The sequence below is a fragment of the Ambystoma mexicanum genome, chromosome 2p (assembly GCF_040938575.1).
Source record: "Ambystoma mexicanum isolate Mex_15411 chromosome 2p, UKY_AmexF1_1, whole genome shotgun sequence".
Taxonomy (NCBI): domain Eukaryota; kingdom Metazoa; phylum Chordata; class Amphibia; order Caudata; family Ambystomatidae; genus Ambystoma; species Ambystoma mexicanum.
The window spans coordinates 778,259,456-778,281,196 of NC_090923.1; the positions used below are offsets into that span (position 1 = coordinate 778,259,456).

Here is a 21,741-nt window from a genome sequence, read left to right on the forward strand (position 1 = left end):
GATGCACTCATATCCCTGGTGCGACAGCACCTTCAGAAGGCCCAGTTTATGCAGGAGAGTGTGCAGGCCAGTGGCAGACATAATGCGAGTGCACTTGGTCGATGCACACGTGCTATTGTCCAGATGTCACAGAGGATAAGGGAGGGCAACAGCATGATTTCTCCCATTCCCGAAACAATGCCCATGTTGCTCCAGGCCTTCCTGGACCGATGGCCCATGGCACTACCACCCGCTACACCTACAAGCACAACATCAGGTAGTTCTGTGCAGAGCAGCCCAAAGCGGCAGCCCAAGGCGGCTCTGGTGTACAGCATGCAGCTGCACACCAGAGCCTAAAAGGGGACGCAAGTAGGCTATGGATGCATACGTGCCCTGTCTGTGACTCATGCAATTGTACATAGCAAAACATGACAGGAGTTGGCCAAAGACATTTGGGGAGGGGGAGGGGGAGTGGGAGAGATAGTTGGGGAGGGGGTGTGGGAGGGATAGTTAGGGAGGAGTAGTGGGTAGGGATAATTGGGTGGAGGAGTGGGTAGAGCTAGTTGGGGAGTGGGGAGGGATAGCTGGGGAGGGGGAGTGAGGAGGGATAGTTTGGGAGGGGGAGTGGGGAGGGATTGTTGGGGAGGGGGATTGGAGAGGGATAGTCGCGGTGTATAGCATTGGTAGTTAAGTCATTTCACATTTGTATATATTTTCTTAGCACAAAATATAGTTGGTGTTGAAAAAAAATAATTAATGGACATTGATTTTTCAGTGTGCGTGATTTCATTTATGTGCAGTGCTAGTTCTAATGAGATGCATGTGTGAATGTGTGGTTCTAACAGGCAGGGGACCTGCCAAAGTGGTGTGCAGATAAATGGTGTTATGTGGGTGGGAGCATACGTATTCTCTGTCTGTGCATCAGGTGTTGTGGTTTGCTTGACTGTTTTTTTTGCTTCTTGTTGTCACTATGGGTTGGTGCATTCTGGTACATGTAGTTCTTTTGTTCATTCACGTTGACATGCATGCACTGCATTTAAAAAAAAAAAAAATGAGACACGCCTGTCAAGACCTTGCACTCAGGCATGCTATTACTGTGTTGCACCTTAAATAACACCTCTACACTTGCAAGTTTGATGCACTCACAACACAAAGTAAGTTTGTCTGCCCTTAACTTTTGTTACTTTACTTGTTGTAGTATTGTTGCAATTGATGATCCTTGCTCTTATTCATGGTCTACCTTCCCCTTTAAACTCCCTATTTTCCCTCTGTGCACTTTCATGGTGTTTTCGTTATTTTATGTGCACATAGAAGTAGGATGAATAATGGATTGATACATACATTGTGCATAGTCACTGGTGATGGGTGTTATACATGCCCGTAATACAACAGCGCACATGTTCTTGTAGTTAGACTCACCCAACAGCCAGGTGAGCTATGGTGTTTTCTGCCCCCACCCAATTCAACAGTGCACATGCCCTTGCAGTTTGACTCTCCCAGCAGCCAGGCGCGATCTGGTCTTTTCTGCCCCCCCCCCCCCCACTCAACAGTGCAGATGCCCTTGTAGTTAGACTCACGTAGCAGTGAGGTGAGCTATGGTCAATTCTGCCCTTCTGCCCCAATTCAAAAGTGCACATGCCCTCATAGTTAGACTCAGCCCAGCAGCCAGGTATGCTGTCCACCATGACGTGCCATGTACTGAGGCAGGCTGGAGTTGCGCAGCACAATGGAGTCATGGGTAGAACCAGGAAATCTTGCGCAGCAATGGGAGATGAGGTGGCGTGTATCACACCATCTGCACGTTCAGTAAATGATAAAGTTTTCTGTTGCGTTACACTGCATCCACAGCATACCTGGCCACCAGCTCCACATGTGTGCAGTCCAAAGCACTGCTTACGTTAGGCATGCCTGCAAGGGCATGGAAGGCTATTTTCGTGCCATTAACCTGGTCAGTTATCCTGGGTAGGCTGATGTGGTCTCGAACGTGATGCAGGGGTACATCAATGACCTGGAACAGGACACACGACAAACAGGGTTGCAAGATCCCATGCAGCTCACCAACAGTGTGCTGGTATGTTCCTGTGGATACATAAATGTACAACAGACACTACCTTGAGCAAGAGGAGGATGGCTGTACGGATATTTATGAGGCTGACCACGTCGTCATGGATCATTTCCACTATTGCAGTGATGGTGTCCCTAAATTGGCACAGGGTGTGCATCTGGCATTGGCTTAGATTGAAAGTTGTGGCCCTTAAGCGTGGAATTGGTGGCTGTCTGTGTGGTGCAACCTGCTGGACATTTGGGTTTTGCTGGCCCATGATGGCCCTCCTTCTCCTCAAGCGCCTCCGCTGCTTTCGCTCCCTCCCTGCCTCTTCAAGTAATAGGCCTGCATGCATGGCCTCCAGCTAGAGTACTGTGACTGCTAGCATTGTGGTGTTGAATTGGGTGTTGGGTGTGGGAGTGGTCCTTTTGTGCTGTAGCGCTGTTCAGTGGGACCACCTGTGCTGCTTTTGTGCACCTGGGGGATGTTTCTACACACCCGAATTTACTTAACACCTGGTCTGCGATGCCAGTGTTTCCGGCATCGTTTTTATGTTGCTACCGGCATGGCCATGACGGTAATTGTGTTTCCATGCAGCTCGGAATGTGCACTTACTAACGCCATGCCAGTATCTCAGGCACAGCTGCCGCGTCCCTCCACAGATTCCAGTGCCAGTGTTACCGGCATTGCAACTCAGACTAAGCCGGCTCAAATCTACCGGCAACGCTATTTCCGGACTGGCATACTTGTAAAGAGGCTCAAAGCATTTCTTAATTAAATCTACCTGTTCTAGGTGAGTATTCAAATAACCATCTGCACAGCAGATGTCATCCACATACTGCCAACAATTCAGTATGCCTTCTAACAGGCTCTGTATTCTACTTGGGAATGTTCCTGGGCTGTCTTTTCCAGCTCTGAGGAATTCCTTTGAAGCAGAAGTGCCTCCCCCTGGAAGTTGAATTCAGCACATTTGAAACCCTCAATGTCTAACACTGTTTTGTATTTCCACCTGCGGATATTACTCAACAATCCAGAACTCTGCATACTTTGAACTGTATTAGTAAAGATGTGTGCATTGAGAACTCTGAAGTCCAAAACTAAATGGTCATTTCCATCTGACTTACCCAATGGAACAATTGGTGCAGTGTATGAACTTGTCTATTGTTGGTTTAACAATTGCTCTACCATAGGGCCTACTATATATAAAGGATAGGTTTTGCTGTAATGAGGTATTGTTTCTGAGCACTAGATGAAGAGTATGCCAGTATATTCTGTGGTTTAAATTCAATAGCACGGCCTACAACGGTCTTGAATTGTTGAACTGCTCCTACAGCATCCCCTACTCTGCAAAAGAACATCTCACCAATCGCTGATCACCCCACTTAAGCCCAATTATCTGCCACTGGAGCTCCCCCCTCCTTGGGCCTGCATATCCATTCCAGCTACTTTGCTACCCCCATACTTTGCTTATAACCCTCTTGGAGTGCCCCCATGTACAGCCCTCTTGCTTCCCAGCTAGGTTTACACTGTAGAAATTCTATGCGCACATACATAGAAGTGGAATACATTTTATTCAATTTTTGAGCAAAAGGGGCATAAATTAACTGGGTCACTAACGATTTTGCCATAATGTTTTCTACAGTGGCAGAATATTACATCTAAAAGGGGTCAACCACTTCCTTCCAATGAATTCTGGTATTCATAGGAGGTCATGTTCAATCCTCCCCTTGATCTTACAGGGATAGTGAGCCATTCTTTTATTTTCATTAAGCTCAGGATCCTCCCTTGTCTAGTGTGACCTTTCGTTTAGCAGAAAAACTGCCCTCTCTTATCTCCCCAAATGATATTGTGTATGAAGTAGAAAAGGACTAGGTTTTATTTTACAGTGCTTCATGCAGACTCCTCCACCCTCTAAGTGCTGTAATCCAGGTGTTGTTATTGCTCCATTGTGAATGGTACTTGATTTATCGACCTCAGAATCATGAAAGACTAAGGAGGCCCTGCTGCAGTGTTTGAACTTGTGAAGTGCAGGCTCCCCTTCTGTCTGAGACCAACACTTTACCTGTGTAGCTATTCACTCTCAATAAAGAATATGCACTTTCCAGATTCCCTAAGCATCAGTATTAGAACTAGCTACTGGGTTTTGCAGGCAATGCATTCTCAAACACTGGTGCAACCCTGTTGAGGACACCTAACGCCTGCACCTGAAGAAAGAAAATTAGTAGTGCTTTAGAGCTAGCATCATATTTCAATGCATTTCCCCCAATATTTATATTATCCCAACCCTAAGACTAAACTGCTTTCTTAGCTGAGCTTTTAACTCATGGAGTGTGTAACATATGATCCAGTAAATGGCAGATGAGATCATTGATATGGTGCGAGGAACAGATCAACATGGTGTTGTGTTTGGTTCTTCCAGTAACCCTACATGTGCTTCAAGCTTTACCTCTAAAAGAGCAGCTAGACAGCAACGGTGGTGCTGACTATATGGACCACTGAATGAAATGGAGAGCGTCTTTCTGGTTTTCTGATAGTAAGTTGTAAGAATGCTGTGCATAGTTTTAGAAGACCCTCAACATAGTCCCCGAAATAGATGGAAATGTGGGTTAGCAAATTGGGCTTCAGATAACCCAGAAGATTCTTCGTGATTGTTCTGTTAAGATAATTCAACACAATATATTTCCATAAATGCTTCTCATTTTACAGTATAAAACAACTGATTTTTCTATGTTCACTTACATCCCACTCTCTATTTATGACAGGAATTGCTTTCAGCAATGGAGAAAAATGGAAAAACCTTCGCCGATTTGCTTTGCTGACATTGAGGAACTTTGGGATGGGAAAAAGAAGCATTGAGGAGCGAATTCAGGAGGAGGCCCAATATCTAGTTAAAGAATTCAGAAACACAAAAAGTTTGTATTTTATAAATCAAGTGTTAAGTCTGGGATTTCCCTTCGCTGTGAATAGTGAGAGTTGGATGTGAACTAAATATTGCATTTTTGTAGCACCCCACGTTTTGATTTTAACACATTACTTTATATTTCACCATTAAAGATCCCTACTTTCAGTAATAATTTCGTTTTTAAAGCCCAGGTCTAAAGCTGCACAGAAATATCTTTGAAGAGTAATGTGTAATTTGGGACAACATAAAAGACCCACCTGTCTCAAAGTCTTGTTTTCATTACCTATACCATATTCTAGCCCATAGTCTCCTGATTCAAATCACTGAGTGCAATGAAGCAGCCTGTTCCCTTACAAAGACAATGGGCCTTATTACACGGTAGCGCTAAGAGATTACCGGCCACGGTAAGTTCACCGGTGCCGGTAATCCCTTAGCGCCCTACTACGAGGTCCCTCAGCGGGTCCCGTCCTTAACGCCTGGTCTGTCCAGGTGTTAAGGACGGGACCCGCTGAGGGACTTCAGAGCTAATAACGGTACCTCAAATTGCAGTACCATTATTAGCTCCTTTCCCATTCCCATTGAGCCCTATGGGGGCTCAAATGGGAATGGGGAATGGTATTTGGAATGGGGACTTACCGGGTCCTCCAGGGTCGGAATAACCCGGTAAGTCCCCATACCGCCTACCCGGTCCCGGTATGTGGTAAGGGAGTAGCCATGTCGCTAATAGCGGCATGGTTACCTCCTACTCCTACCGTGTAATGAGGCCCGATGTTACTTATGAGGACTCTGCACATCAAGGATAATAACAATATATGGATAAAATGTTACTTAGTACCTAGAGAGAAAGGTATTTTTAAATATTTAAGATTCTAACGGGACGATTGTTAAAACATCATTTTGTGCAAGTGATGAGATAAACTGGCGCATTTCATTACTTGCATCAAAAAGGTTTTACTCTATTCACACAAGTCGCCTAAAAGTGTGCATCATAGTACCCACATTAAGATGCACTTTTAATCAATTGTGTGCATTTCCTCAAATAAGGGGAAAGCTCAACATATTTCAATGGTCATCCCGAATTCAAAAAGGGGTTGATCCTTAAAATGTGCAGGAAACAAATATTCATCTGTGCCTCTTGTTAAACAGTAATGGAAACGTGAAATACATGAAAAGCAGAATACTCTTCAGGAATTTCTGGGGCCCATGATACAGACTCCTTTGGGGCCCCGTTGTGAACCAAAGAAATGACAGGATTCAGAATCTCTGGTCGTTCCCCCTCTTTCAAGATCTCAACCCCTAGCTCGATATTCCATCCTGCAGCAGGGAAAATATGATTGACTACTCCCTTCTGGGCCCATTTCGCTCTTCGGACTTGCCAGATTCAGAATATTAAACAAGCAGCATTTGAGCATTTTAAGGGCAGCATGCCCAGTCTGTAAAGGCACGTTGCCACAATTAATCCAAAAAACTATTCAAAGTAGTGAAAAATGGAGTGTACAAGTTGCAAGAAAAAATACATGTTTTATTAAACGAAAACAGCTGGGAGAAAAGAAACAGGCAGCTCTATCGAACTGAACTGGAAACCATGTTTTCAACAGTATACTACAGATTTAAAAGCAAACAATTATAGCAATGAACATAAATCTAACATGTTGAATTGTGTCTGGAAATCGGGCCATGAAGGAATGCTATGAATTGACAAATCTAACTGTAGTTTCCTTTCTCGTGATGAATAAACATATCACCCCTTCAACATTACCTAATGCGATAGTCATCGCAAAACTCTGCACTTGGCATTGTTCGAAGTGCACGTTGATAGAATGCTGGGTGCTGATTGGACAGTTATGTTGGAGACAACATCAGACAATAGTATCCATCGAGAAGGACCAATGACCTTATTAGTGGAAATCAGTGAGGGTAAAACTTTGTTACTTTCCCCAGAATACTGCTACCCCCTAGCCTTGATTGGATTCCTTAGGCCCTCGCCGCTGCACGCCCTTGCTCCCCACCACCTGTATCGATACATGTTGCCAACTCTGGACCCAACCTTCTAGTTATCTTCTCACGATGAACAGCTGCATGAAAATAATGTGTATGCGGCCCAAAGGCTAGAAATTAATTCCTTCCATTTATTTGTTCTACCACACATGTTTATTCCTTATCTACGCACCCTGCGGTCAATGGGGGCGTTTTTGCTCCCCTCATGTGTTCTATTTTGGTATTGCCCCAATCTGAGCCCCCTCATGCATCATACTGCGTCCTTCACAATCAATGTCTATTCATGAGTTTATTGTTTGGGAAGTCTAGAGAGCAACTTCATGTCCATGGGAAAATACTCCATTGCAACAATTAATTGGACTTTGCTTGTCATCCCTTTCCATCATGACCTTCACTCCATGAGCTTCTCTGCTGAACAGAAATAATAAAATTCAATTAAACGGATACTGCAGGTTTCTCTAAACCATGATACTCTGCAGCTTTCAACAGTCACTGGCTCTATGACTGGTACCAATATGGACATCCTCTGGCTCCATGTAGCAAATAGCAATGCAACTTAATACAATTCAGCCTACATAATAAAAAGAAAGTGCCACCTCCCTACCCTTTTACCTAAAGCTATAGATGTACTGACCCTTGTCCCCTCTAAAACTACCCCTCTGCCCATGTGTTTTTCTGTACCTCCCCAACCTAACAGCTCCCTTTTGTCTGGCATCACTATATGTATATTCTAATTACCATATGATGATACCAAACCAGGTGACCACCATGTCACTACCCAAGCCTAAGGCCTTGCTAAACTAGTTTTCGTAGCCTGTATTTGAGCTCCCCTTTGGGACGCTAGATTTGCATCTTTACACAATGAGATTACTTGTGTTCAAGCGTAGGTACAAGACACATTTTAACAATAACATGCATGAGAAAGATGTATTTCACTTGCATGGCACAGATAAATAGCACAGAGCCAGCATAGAGATACGGCTCAGATTAGCAGTCTCCCTAAATGTTAAAGCGCTCAAGCATGTACACAGATTGCAGAGCTTTTGGATACAAATTAGAGCTATGGTTTTCAAGTGCTAGTGCTATTACTCAGCTAAGAAACAAATGACTTTGTGGTGTGCAGTATATCAATGGTCATTATTATTAAATACAATGCATTACTGTAGCCAATTATACTATGAGAGGGACTGTTTTAAAGATCATACCCTCAGAAATAAATTACTTTTAGGGACTGACAATTGTTAACATTTTATACTGGCAATTTTGATAGTTTTGACAAAAAAAGATTAAACGAGTAGCCTGCGATCACACCTGTTGGTTAAAAGGTGAATCTGACATTTGAACCCAATCAGAAATGTCTGCACTTGTCCACATTGTTTCCCAGTTTTTATCATAGAACAAGGTGCAAATATTTGTAAATATTTCACTTCAAAAAGTCAAATAAACCACTATTGGTTTAAGAACTGACTTGAAAAACTGCACGAATAACATAATAACCCAACATGACATTTGTTTAAAAAAATTCAACTAAGCATTTTATGCAAAAGGACAATGATTATAGCTACATTTTCACCATCGCAATGGCGACGATCATATTAAGTAATGTGAGCCTAAAAAGGTTTAATCATGGATTTTTGTTTGCATTCTAAATCTCTAATATGACCCGAGACACATATTTGAGAACTGCTATTTATGATGTGCAGAGGTACCTTTAAAATTGTATAAGAAAGCAGATTTTTGCCAAATGAGCAGACCTGAGAACTCACCAGAGACCTGTGACATTTGGTTGGCTCTCTTCTCTCTAGAACCCCTTGCACTCATACGGCCTACATAAAAATAAAGATCTGGCAATAGGCTAAGCAATGCCACCAGTAAGTCATGGTAGAGAGCACAGTGCTACATAGTGACATAAGATGGTTTGTACAGGACCAATGTATAGTCCGCTGGCAATACCGTGATGTGAGCCTCAACATTTTACTTCCAGTGTCTCGAATCTGACTACCTAATCACCTCTCCCTACTAACATTGTATGCTTCTCATTGGAGGGGTTGCTGCCAGTTATAACAAACCTCATTTGGAGGGAAAGAGCTCAAGACCAGACTGATGCTATGTCCTTTTTATATATATATATATATATATAACTGGTGCGTTAAGTTTCTGTCAGAACAGTATATTACAAGGCCCGCGGTAGTGACCGTGCAGTTATGGTTAAATTGCTAAACTTACAGGAAGAGCACTTTTTCGGTGGCTTATAACTTCGCTCCCCGTGGAGGAATCCTCACTAAACTTTGCAAAAAAAGCATATTGCCGGCTCTGAAGTTATTTGCCAAGTTGGGCGAGGTTACGTGCAGGGGGGACAAGTTATAGGGGGGATCCCAAAAACATTTTTTTTCGCTTAGACCGAATGGGGAAAAACTTTGTGCACAGCTACAGCCCGAACGGCTGAACGCATTTTCACCAAATTTGCGTCAGGAGCGGGGTTTGGGCCAGAGAGCGTGCTTTTGTGTGTTTGGTTGAAATTGGACCAGTAATGTTTTGCAAAATACTGAAATGCACGTTCCAAAATATTTGTGATATCTGGGTACACTCTGCTGACCCATTTCCCTGTTCGCTCCGTGGGCAGAAGTGTAATTGGATCGCGGTACGGCATGGTGTCGGAGAAGTTTGGACGCGGCTGGTGGTTGGCTGGAAGAAAGCGTGCTGTGCATCCACATTTTTTGGGAAAGCCGCCATGGTGTATCAGAGGACAGAGTGGCGGGGGAATGGTATGGAAAATGTACCATACGCATTGTGTTGGCGGCAATAAGGGAGGGAACGGCTGGGGTAGTGAGAAGTGGTTCATGTGACATATGTAGGCAAGTATTTTCTGATTGGAGGCAGCTGTCGTAACCAGTCCCATAGCTTCTGCCGCGACCAGTTTGCTGCAACCTCTCTTCGTGGTGAGTGGTGGCAGGTCAATTGCAGATGGTGAGTGAATTGCACATGACATAGGTTGGGTGGGAGTGCAGGTGGCGGTGCGCTGTGGATGGATTGCGGTAGTTGAGCACATGGAGGCATGCATGGGTGATTAAAGGTGCAGTGGGTCTATGGAAGGATTACATTATTGGGTGCATGGCCAAAGCTCATAGGCCGTAGGCTGTAGGGCATGCACTCAAGAGTGTAGGACTGCAACATACCCACCGCAGGAAGGCATGTTTGACTCTGTATCTGGTACAGGGTGGCGCTTGCATAGTGCGGTGTGTGTAGATTGGTTGCAGTGGGTCAGTGTTGCAAACTGAATGTGGGAGGTTGGCAGTGACAAAGTACTTTGTGAATGGGAGTGGGTACACCCATAGTATGTGAATGAAAGTGCATAGGGGTGCAGGAGAGAGTGTTTTGTTTGTACATTGTGTTAACTGTTTCAATGTGTTGCTGCATACCTCCATGGTGGGGCGCAGGCTGGGTAGGACTGCTGGTGGCAGTGGTGTGTATGTCGATGGTCGTAGTTGGTGACATGGTGACATGCAAGGTGGCATTACGTTATTGTAGGTGTTTTCAAGGCCTATGCTGTGTGCAGATTTGTTGAAGTAGGCCCAATGTTGTGAAAATGTTGTGGTTAGTGACATTTGCGAATGGCTGTGGATAGGGGTGGTGGAGGATGTGGTATATTTGTGCATTCTGGTAAGTGCAACCTGTTTTTGTGATTGAGTGTTTCAAGGTACGGGGGAGTTGGGGTGAAGTGCTGCTACCTACGTATGGCATGTTTGTGCAAAATGTTAGCTGGCCACATGTTGTTAACTGTTGCAATTTGTTGCTCCGTAGCGCCATGGCAGTGTATATGTTGGGTAGGAGTGTTGGTGGCAGTGGTGTGTATGTGGATTGTCATAGTTGCTGATATGGAGACATGCATGGTGGTATTACGTTGCAGTGAGTGTGTTGAAGGCCTAGACTATTGGGTGCATGGCTGATGGCTGTAGGCCATGCATTCAAGAGCCTAGGCCTTGAGGACACCCACTCAGTAATGCATTTTTCAATGTGCATCAGTTAGAGGGTGGTGACATGTAAGGAATGGGTGTGGAGCACATTTAAGCCGTTATAGGCCACTGTTGCAAACAGATCATGGGTAGGTTGGCAGCGGCACAATACTTTGTGAATGGTAGTGGGTACGCCCATTAGTATGCTATTGAAAGTGCACAGGGATACAGGAGAGTGGGCCTCATTACGACCCAGGCGTTAAGGGGTTAACCGTGCCGTAAAAGGTTGCAGTGCCGTTAACCCCTTAACGCCTTACTACGAGGTCCCTTTGCGGCTCCCGACCTTAACGGCTGGTCTGTACCAGCCGTTAAGGTAGGGACCCGCAAAGGGACCTTGAAGGTAATTACGGTACCGCAATTTGCAGTACCGTAATTACCGCCTTCCCCATTCCCATTGAGCCCTATGGGGCAAAAATGGGAATAGGGAAGGGCCAATGATAAATGGGGAATTACCGCCCACCAACCTTGGAATGCGGTGGTAATTCCCCATTTCACCATGGCGGATTCGGTAAGTTACCGGCGTTAACCATGGTGCTAATAGCGCCATTGGTTAACGCCAGGGTCGTAATGAGGCCCAGTGTCTTGTTTGTACATTATGGTAACTGTTGCAATTTGTTGCTGCATACCTCCATGGAGGTGCGCTGTGGTTGGAGATCCTACAGTGAAAAGTCACGCACTGTGGGCCCTGAGTGCAATGCTTGTATACTGTCAGCATGTTACAGGGTATGGTTGAAGGGCAGCTTATATGTGCATGGACAGTGTGCTGTGTGCACAATGCTTGCAGTATGGGCAATGTTGTTAACATGTTGTGGTAACGTTGGCAGTGAAACAATCCTTTCTGAGTGGAAGCGGGTAAGACAATAATAAGTGAATGAAAGGACCTAGGGGTGCCGGAGACAATGTAATGTGTATACATTATAGTAACATTTGTATGAAACGATGTGCAACCCCATTGCGGTGTGGAGGTTGGTTAGGAGTGCTGGTGCCAGTGGTGCATATGTGCATAGTGGTAGTTGGTGACATGCTGACATAAATGGTTGCATTACGGTGGGCGGAATATGTGCATAGAGCACACCCACTGGAGCAATGCAGGAGATGCCTTCAAGAGCCTGGGCCTTGAAGACACCCATGGCAGTAATGCATTTTTCAATGTGCATCAGTTAGAGGGTGGTGATATGTAAGGAATGGGTGTGGAGCACATTTAAGCCACTGTTGCAAACAGATTGTGGGTTGGTTGGCAGTGGCACAATACTTTGTGAATGGTAATGGGTACATCTATAGTATGTGATTGAAAGTGCACAGGGATGCAGGAGAGAGTGTCTTGTTTGTACATTATGGTAACTGTTGCAATGTGTTGCTGCATGGCTCCATGGCGGTGGGCTGTGGTTGGAGATGCGGCAGTGAAAAGTCACGCAATGTGGGCACTGGGTGCAATGCTTGTATACTATCAGTATGTTACAGGGTATGGTTGAAGGGCAGCTTACATGTGCTTGGATAGTGTGCTGTGTACACAATGCTTGCAGTATGGGCAATGTTGTAAACATGTTCTGGTTACGTTGGCAGTGAAACAATCCTTTCTGAGTGGAAGCATGTAAGACACTAGTATGTGATGAAAGGGTGTAGGGGTGCCGGAGACAGTGTAATCTTTATATATTATGGTAACAGTTTTATGTAACGATGTGCATGTCCATTGCGGTGTGGAGGTTGGTTAGGAGTGCTGGTGCCAGTGGTGCATATGTGCATAGTGGTAGTTGGTGACATGCTGACATGTATGGTTCCATTATGGTTGGGGGAATGTGTGCAAGGAGCACACCCACTGGAGCAATGCAAGTATGGTGGTGTATGAGGCACACGGTGGTGATCTTTGGAGAATGCGTGTGGAGCACATTGTCGACGTGCTGCAGCAGCACAAGTGAGTTGCAAAGTGTTTATTGTGCATTCTATGGTTGTGGTGATAGTTGGAACCTGCTACAGTATTTGGTGTGCGGCAGGAGATGGTGCAGTGAGAAGTTGTGTAGTATGGCCACAGGGTGCAGTGTGTACGTAATGTGAGTATGGAAGTGGGTATGGTTGAAGGGCAGCTTATATGTGGTTGGTTACTCTGCTGTGTGCAGATTTATTTAAGTAGGCCCAATGTTGTGAAGCTGTTCGGGAGGGACTTTGTATCAAGCTCCTTTTATGAGCCTGGCTACTGCTGAGCGTTCTCTTGCCGGCATGCCCTCTACTGGTAAGTGGCCTGCTGAGATGGCTGACCTGTAGACCCCAATCGTCCTAAAGGCCTTCCCATCCCGTAACAGGTGTGCCAGAAAATTCAAAATTGCAACTATAGGTGCTGAAATAGGATGAACATTTCTCCCTCTGCACCATTTTGTCCACTTGGCCCAAGCCACGTCGTAGCTCCTCCGGGTGGAGGGAGCCCAGGTTTCCGCGATAAGCTCTGCAGCTTCAGTCGAAATGCCAGGCAGTTCCCAGTGTCTCCTGATACTCTGCACGCTATCAGCGGGAGCGTCCCCCTCACTCTCATAGGGTGAAATGATCCCGCTGGGTCCATGAGCAGGTGCTGCCCTTCCGGAAGCAACAGAGGCGTGTCCGTGGTCATCTCCATCAATGTCGGAAACCACACTTGCGACTTCCACATCGGGGCTATAAGAGTCAACTCCGCTCTCTCCCGGCGACACTTCGCCAGTACTCTGCTTAACATCGCGAAGGGAGGAAACACATAATGTATCTGCCCTGACCACGTCTGGAGAAAAGCGTCCGTGCCCTGTGCGGCTGGGTCCAGCCTCCAGCTGAAAAAGCTGTTTGTCTGTGTGTTGAGCCGTGACACGAATAGGTCGTAGTGCACCGGACCCCATCTCTGGTTCAGGTGGCGAAACTCCTCCGGCCCCAGCATCCAGTCGCTGGAGTCTGTCAGATAACGCAAGTTCCAATTGGCTCTCGCGTTGAGCTCTCCCGGTAGGTACTCTGCTGTGACCGACATTCTTGACTGGAGGCACGAGTGCCAGAAGCCCTTTGCCAGTTCTGCTAACAGTTTGGACCTCGTACCGCCCAAGTGATTTATATATCTCGAGGCTGATATGTTGTCCATTTTGAGGAGCACGCAGGAGCTCACTCTCTCCTTGGTGAATGCCTTGATGGTGAATGACCCTGCCAGGAGCTCCAGGCAGTTTATGTGGAGCTGAAGTTCTTCCTCGCTCCATTTCCCTCCGGTTTCCAGGGACCCGCATCTCGCTCCCCAACCTTGATGACTTGCGTCCGATTCTATCACTAGATCTGGTTGGTCTCCAAAGATGGCACGCCCATTCCAGGCATCCATATTCTTCAACCACCACTCCAGTTCTGTGATAGAGTCCTGGTCTGGGGACACTCTCTGGTGGTATCTCAGACCCTGTTGAAGGTGTCTGATCTTCAGTCTCTGCAGGGCTCGATAGTGTAAGAGCCCAGGGAAAATAGCTTGGATCGATGCTTCTAGAATCCCCACTATCCTCGCTAGTCTCCTGAGAGAGATCTCTTGCTCTTTTAGGCAGTCTCGGATCTCCTTTTTGATATCTTTGATCTTTTTGTTCGGTAATTCCAAGGTTGCTTTTCTGGTGTCTAGGATGAACCCCAGGAAGTCTAGCCTTTGCGCTGGCTTGGTCTGTGACTTCTCTCTCTTCACTATGAAACCCAACGATTGTAAGAGCTCCTGAACCCAGGAGGTCTGATACATCAGAGTATTCTGATCCTGGGCTAGAAGGAGAAGGTTGTCCAGATATATAATCATTCGAATACTCTTCTCCCAGATCGCTGCTGCTACTGGCTTCATCAATTTGGCGAAGACCCAGGGCACTGAGGCTAGCCGAAGGGCATTGTGCTGAAACGCCACAGCTGCCCCTTCCACCAGAATTCTAGGTAGTCTCTGAACTCTGCCTGCACTGGCACAGTGAGGTAGGCATCTTTCAGGTCTATCCTGGTTTGCCAGCCTCCCTCTCTCAGGGTGTCCCAAAGCTGGTGTATGCCTTCCATTTTGAAATGCCGGTATACCACCCAGCTGTTCAGTTCCTTTAGATTTATGATGGGTTGCACTTTTTCTTTCCTGTGAACCAGGAACATAGGACTGACAAAGCAAGGGTTTGCCTCGCAGATCTCTATGGCACCTTTCAGCTGGAGTTGCTGAAGCTCGTGATGTAGCTTGTCCCGGCCTGCTTGTTGCAGGTTGATCTCTGCCGGGCGATATGCTTGCGCTGGCGCTTGGATGAAGTCTATGTGTAGCCCTCTTACTGTCTGCAGAACCCATGCATTGGAGGAAATCTTGGTTCTCCCCCCCACTGGAGGATAGTACCATTCTCTCACCTGGTGTAAAGTTCTGACCATGGCCGGCTCCTCTTCCTCTGCGACCTCCAGGGAAGCGACCTCTTGATGGGAAGAAAGAGTCTTGCTGTTTCGACTCCCAATACTGCGCTCTTGAATTCTGGGGTTTTCTTCCTCCTTGGTGGCGACTGGCCGATCGACCCCGATGGCGGCCGGTGCCGGCAAAAACTCTGCCAGGAAATATCCTGCAGATGGATGCCTGAGCCTTCTCTAAAGAGGTGTAAGCGGTAACAAATTTGCCCATCTCCTTGCCGAAAGTATCTCCAAATAGGAGTCCTTGGGCCGCCTCCCCTGCTTCGTAATTCACCAGATCACTTAACTTGGCATCAGTCTTGCGTAGAAGGACTCATCTCGTCTCGGACGAAATGTGCAATTGGCATTTCCCAGCAGGAATACCGCCCTTTGGGACCAGTTCGCTAGGATTTCAGGGTCGATTTCCTCTCCCGTGTCTCTGGCTCTCTTGGCCAGGTCCATTATCTTAGCCAGGGGTCCTGCGATGTCCAGGACCTTCTCCTGACAACTCCGCCAGGATCTATCAATACCCTTCCTCGGGGCTTTGCTTGTTTTAGCTACAAAAGTCAGCATCTTTGGATCTAGATCCGGCGTCTCTGCTACTTTGCCTGGTAAGTCTGGGCGAGGGCATTCAGCTCGTAAGCGCTACCTCACTTCTTTGTCTAAGGCTTTTCTTAGCCTGGCAGTCATATATTTAGTCACTCTAGGAGATGGTTGCTAATCGGAGGTTTTCGGGTTCCTAATGTTATCGGGATAAAACATATCGGAATCCTCCTCTAGCTCTTCGCCCAGATGTTTTTCTTTGCGGGTTCTCTTGCCGCTGGGTTTCACCCATTCCTCCTCCTTCTCATCTCCTTCTAGCGAGGATCGTTCATCCTCTGCTGGCTCTTCTTCTGAGCCTAGGTCTACGGTTCCCATATTCTCCTCCCCTGGGTAGGGGGTCTCGAGGCTTGGCACAGCCAATCGCTGTATAAAAGCTTCCTTAAGCTTGGAGAAGGCGTCGGCAGGCTCTGGGGCCTTATCAGGTGTTACAGGTTTGCGTACTCCCCTTAGTTTCTGTAGTTTCTGTAGGCGTGCTGCTCTTTTTCAATGCACTCTCCCTGGGCTGGGTCAGCATAGACTCAAGGGTCTCCAGCTCTCTTGAAGGGGTTTCACCCCCTGTGCCACTGTGTCTGCCAACAAGCTCCCCAGCACTTGTTTAAAACTGTCAGCGAGGTCCAGGGACTTCTCCTCCTCCCTCCATTCAAGCTCAGACATTTTAATAGTGCTGTGTGCCTAATACCTCTGCGGTGTCTATTGCATGCCCACAGCTTTGTTGGTTCAGCACGGGCAAAGAGGATTATTCTTTAATATCCTTCTATGCCCCAAACTCCACAATCCCCCCAAAACGGTAGGGTTGTTTATTATAAAGTAATTATATATATATATATATATATATATATATATATATATATATATATATATATATATATATATATATATATATATAATTATTTTTTTTTTCTTTCTTATATAGCATTTCTTTTTTTTTTCTAGTGGCTGGCACCTGTGTTCTGCTGACTGTCTGTGTACTCTGGTGAGTATTAGTGGCTTCCTTGATTGCAGTTTATGCTGCTTTCTCCCTGCAGAGCCCCTTCTCTACTTTCATCAGATTGTGGGCTTTCTGTCTCCATGATATCACTTGCAGTGCAGCCCTGCTGGTCGGGCTTTACTCCGCTTGTTGATCCGCGAGGATCGAGTAAAAGCTGTTTTTTGTTCTATATTTAGAACATTGGGAATGGCACTTAAATCGTGTTGTAATGTGTTGTAATCTCCAAAGGAGGGGGCTGCCACGTCGCTCTCTTCAATCGCTCCGCCCCTCCAAGGGTGGGGGCTGTAGCATACTGCCCGGAAAAGGAAGAGCGAGCCCCCGGGCGTGTCGTGAATGCGACACAGGGCTTCTCTCCCTTCCAGCCATCCAACGAAGGCTTTCTATGCCTTGTATACTACCGCGACTCTCAGTGCACGCGCACGCGCGGGCTGGTTAAAGCCCTTGATAAGGTAAATTACCTGTGACAGGCCCAATCATTACTTAAAATTTATAAATAAACTTGTAAATACTTGCGCGCTACCTGAGCCATATCTCCTATACGTCTAGGATATGATCTCCACAATGTAATCCTCGTTTTAGCTATCTATGTATCTAACTATACCAGCAAAGATCGGGGTAATCATAAAATGCACTTATCTGCTTGAAGAGCAGGAAAAGAAGAGGAGGATCCTAATGGAGAGGATGTGGTCATAGCAAGGGACAGTGCTAGATGGACTACAGATATCTTGGAACTTGTAGTTTTGTTATGGGAAAAAAGAAAAGTGCTGAACACAAAGACATCTTTTTCTGTTTTCCTTATGTTATAGTTGAAACTGCTGAAGAGTAATAAAAGAAGTGAACGCATAATGCTTGCCTCCAGTCTTGTCATAGAATGCAACATTTACCACACCCACGTGACACTGCAGGTTGCTGTTCCTTGTTTATCAGTGGGCGTTATACAGTTAGGAGTACTTTAACCACACATTGGTAGGTTTGCACAGCCACCCACGAAGTAAAGCAGCAGTACTTTAAATGTGGTAGTCTTCTGCATGAATCTGTAAGGCTAGCGACAGGGGCGGTGTTACCAGCATACAATGGATGGTATATGCATGGGTCTAGGCGTGGAACGGAAAGACGTGCCCTTCCACAACTACTTACAAGTGCATTTGAAGATGCGGAAATGCGGCCACTAATGGAGTCCCACGAATAGTTGCAGTGTGATTGCACATACGACAACTAGGTGCAGTGTCCCTAGGAAACATCCATATTGCTCATCTGTAGTTATCTCGGCCAGTAGTGTGCTGTACAGATTTATCATGCACTTTTAACAAAAAAAGAGAACCTTCTGACACACTAAACAACATTTACTATGTACATCTGTAATTGGCACGATACACCAACTCAATTCGGAAAAGGAAGGGGTAGCGCAAATGGATACATAAACCAGACAATTTGCCCTTTTCACACGTTTATCATGAGGGCAGGCAAGGAATCAGTAACAAACTGTTGTTAACGGGATGTTATGGTTATGTTGCCCTACCAAATACCTATACTCTCTACAGAAAACGGTACGCTAAAGCAACGTTCTGCTTACAGTACCCTACTAAAAACCTATGTAATTCATTAACAAATACATTGTTAAAGGGACGTTATGGTTAAGTTGCACTAGCAAAAACCTATGAAATTAAATGGAAAAACAGTGTTCTTGGGATGTTATGGTTACAGGTAAAACCGAAAAACCTACGAAATTCGGCAGTTATGGTAAGCTAAGCAACCACCATGTGCACTGCAAGGACTAACACCCATGACATCAAAGATGCCATCACAAATCTCATTCATGACATCACACATGACATCACATGTGTATGTACTTCTCATGAAATATGTGTAGAAGGGATTCTTATTATGTTGCGAAAAAAGTGTCAAGAATCATTGCAAGAAATATACCCTAATAAGTGCATTGAACGATGCATTGATATAAATAGCATCCTATTATGGGGTTCTATCTAGTATACTAAGCTACTCATACAGAAACATAACATTGTGTGCAGCGTACAAGATGAAGGTATGATATTCGTAATGTTAATATGTTGAATAATGAAATGATGATTGTTTTCTTAACAGATTTTTGTGTACTGTGAAATATGTAATAAGTTTGAATGTAATAATTTGACTTTATATACATGTCATATGGAACTGACTAGATCTCTTCTTATGAACTTGATGTCCGCAAACTTATTTAATGTTCGCGGACATGTTCGGAGAACAGTACCACTACCTTAAAAACTGTGGGGGGGATGCGGTGGGGGGGGGGTATGTTTGATTGTTATATCATAATATAGGAACATTTAACAAATTCAAAAAGCAGCACACAAACACATTATATATAGTAATACATAAGAAATGTAAGCCATATATGTAACACACTAACCATTCATTTAAATACAATATGTTCTGAAATGGAATATACCACAAGAAGATAAATTGGCTTCCAACATAATTACCTCACAGACACAACAGAACTGAGAACAAGACCATACCCACTGAATACATAGGACTTATCTTACCAGAAATAGTAAGTGTACTTCATTTTACTCATATATTTATAAACTTTCTGTATTAGATTAAAAAATATATTATCTTTTTTTTTTTTTCTCACAGAAATGTCTAGTACTCTGGAATGGCTAGAGGACAATTTCCCACATGAAGAAATGTCACAAGATAGTGAAACTAATGGTAAACACTTTATAATATAAACCATTTATTTATCATTTTTTTTATATACATTTAACATATATATTATTTTTTTGTACAGAGCATACCAAAATAGAAAAAAACTTCAGAAAACCCTGTTATGGATAACAGTCTTCACAATACAGAAGAAAAAATGAATGTATTGTTGGCTAATTTTAATAATTTAAAAACTTTTGTAGAAAATAATTTCAAACCAAAAACCTCGTACCATTGCCCCACATGTACTTGTCCCTCCTCACCATATCCCAGTCAATTATCCCCAAACCCTCTCCATTATCCAAAACGTTTTGATGAGACTTCCATCCCTTCTTCACCTAATACCAATCATGTTGAAACCCCAAATTCTCCTGTTTTTGTTTCTGTTTCTGCCTCACCTTCTCTGTCATATATTATTAGTATATGTTAAATAAAGTTTCATTTTTATACTGTATTGTGAATAGTTTCTGTTTTTTTTTTAAAAACAATAAAAGTGTCCGTGGACAGCGCGAGTGTTCTGAAATGTTTGTACATAAACGAAAATGGAGGTGTCCTGAAGAACACCACACCTGTTCGTACTGTTCGCTAGCAAGTTGAAACTGTTCTAAGAACACACGTGGTGTCCTGAAATGTTCGTAAAGAAACAAAAATTAAAGTGTTCTAAAGAACACTATATCTGTCCGTAATGTTCGCTATCAACTTAAAACTGTCCTAAGAACACAATTGGTGTCCTGAAATGTTCGTAAATAAACGAAAATGATGTGTCCTGAACAACAGTACAACTGTTCGGAGTGTTCGCTAGCAACATGAAACTGTACTAAGAACACACGCGGTGTCCTGAATTGTTCGTAAACAAACAAAAATTAAAGTGTCCTAAAGAACACTATACCTGTCCGGTATTGTTCGCTAGCAAGTTCAAACTGTTCTAAGAACGCTATTGGTGTCCTGAAATGTTCGTACGTAAACGAAAATGGAGGTGTCCTGAAGAACACTATACGTGTTCGTAGTGTTCCCTACCCAATTGAAACTGTTCTAAGAACACAATTGGTTTCCTGAAATGTTCGTACATAAACGAAATTACACGTGTCCTGAAGAACACTATATCTGTCCTTACTGTTCGCTACCAAGTTTAAACTGTTCTAAGAACACACGCGGTGTCCTGAAATGTTCGTTTCACGTGTGACACACTTTTAATTACTTCAGAACCCGAACAGTGTCCGTAGGACATCAATGCGCATGCGCTAACCAATCTCCGTACACTTGGTGTCCTGCGGACAGGCGCTTCCTTCGCGGACTAGTTCGCGAACGGATCATATGACCGCACCCACGCTCATTGTGTGTCCTGAAATGCGGACACTGTTCGTGTCCCCGAACAATTTAAAAGTACATTTTCAGTTAATCCATAATATTTTTCAATAAAATCTCACCATGGCACAAGTCCCACATAGCAATCTTGAGTTTCTATATACCTTTTGAAACTTTCCGATCCTTTTTTTGTGTTCGCTCTGTCCGCGGACAGTGCGCATGTCCGCGAACCGCGCACCGCGCACAAGCACCCCTATAAAAGACCACGCCCAAGAGCTTATTCCCATTGTGTTTCTGGCTATTCTTCAGAACACAGTGATTTTTGCTGCCACCTGCAGACTACACCATCATCGAGATGGCATCCTTGGCTGCTGAACTGCCACTTGGTGCTGCACCTGCTTCAGCACCACTCCCACCCCCTCCACCACCACCACCTCCCCAAGGGCCTGAAGAGGGGAACAGGAGTGAGGATGCGGAGGAGGAAGAAGAGGATGATGAGAATGAGGTAGAGGAAAACCCTACTACCCGCACTAGGCGTGAGTCTTGGGTGTAGCGGTTATTTACCATTCATGGTAATGTTCCTAAGGCTCGTGTGAACCGTGTTACCTGCAATGAGTGCAAAATGATACTCAGTCGCAGGAAGCACGGTAAGTACAGCTTTGGGACCACTACTATGAAGCGACACCTGAGGTCATTTCACTCTGGGGCTATTCGCAGGGTTGTACCTTGCGAAGAACGTAGCAGGTTGATTTCCTCTACTTTATCCTCTGTTTCTGATCCTGTCACCACAAGGACCACCTCTGTGGGACAGCGTCTTCCTCAAGCTGCCTCACAGGCC

At 44.9% G+C, this 21,741-nt stretch overlaps 1 protein-coding gene across 1 annotated transcript in view; it reads left to right on the top strand.

Moving 5' to 3' along the window:
- LOC138566785 (cytochrome P450 2F2-like) overlaps window positions 1-21,741 on the top strand; it is a 541,781-nt gene that overhangs the window by 205,235 nt on the left and 314,805 nt on the right. Inside the window, exon 3 of the mRNA XM_069644435.1 lies at window positions 4,786-4,935. Within this exon, the coding sequence (XP_069500536.1) occupies window positions 4,786-4,935 (150 nt within the window). The remainder of the gene's footprint in view (window positions 1-4,785; window positions 4,936-21,741) is intronic.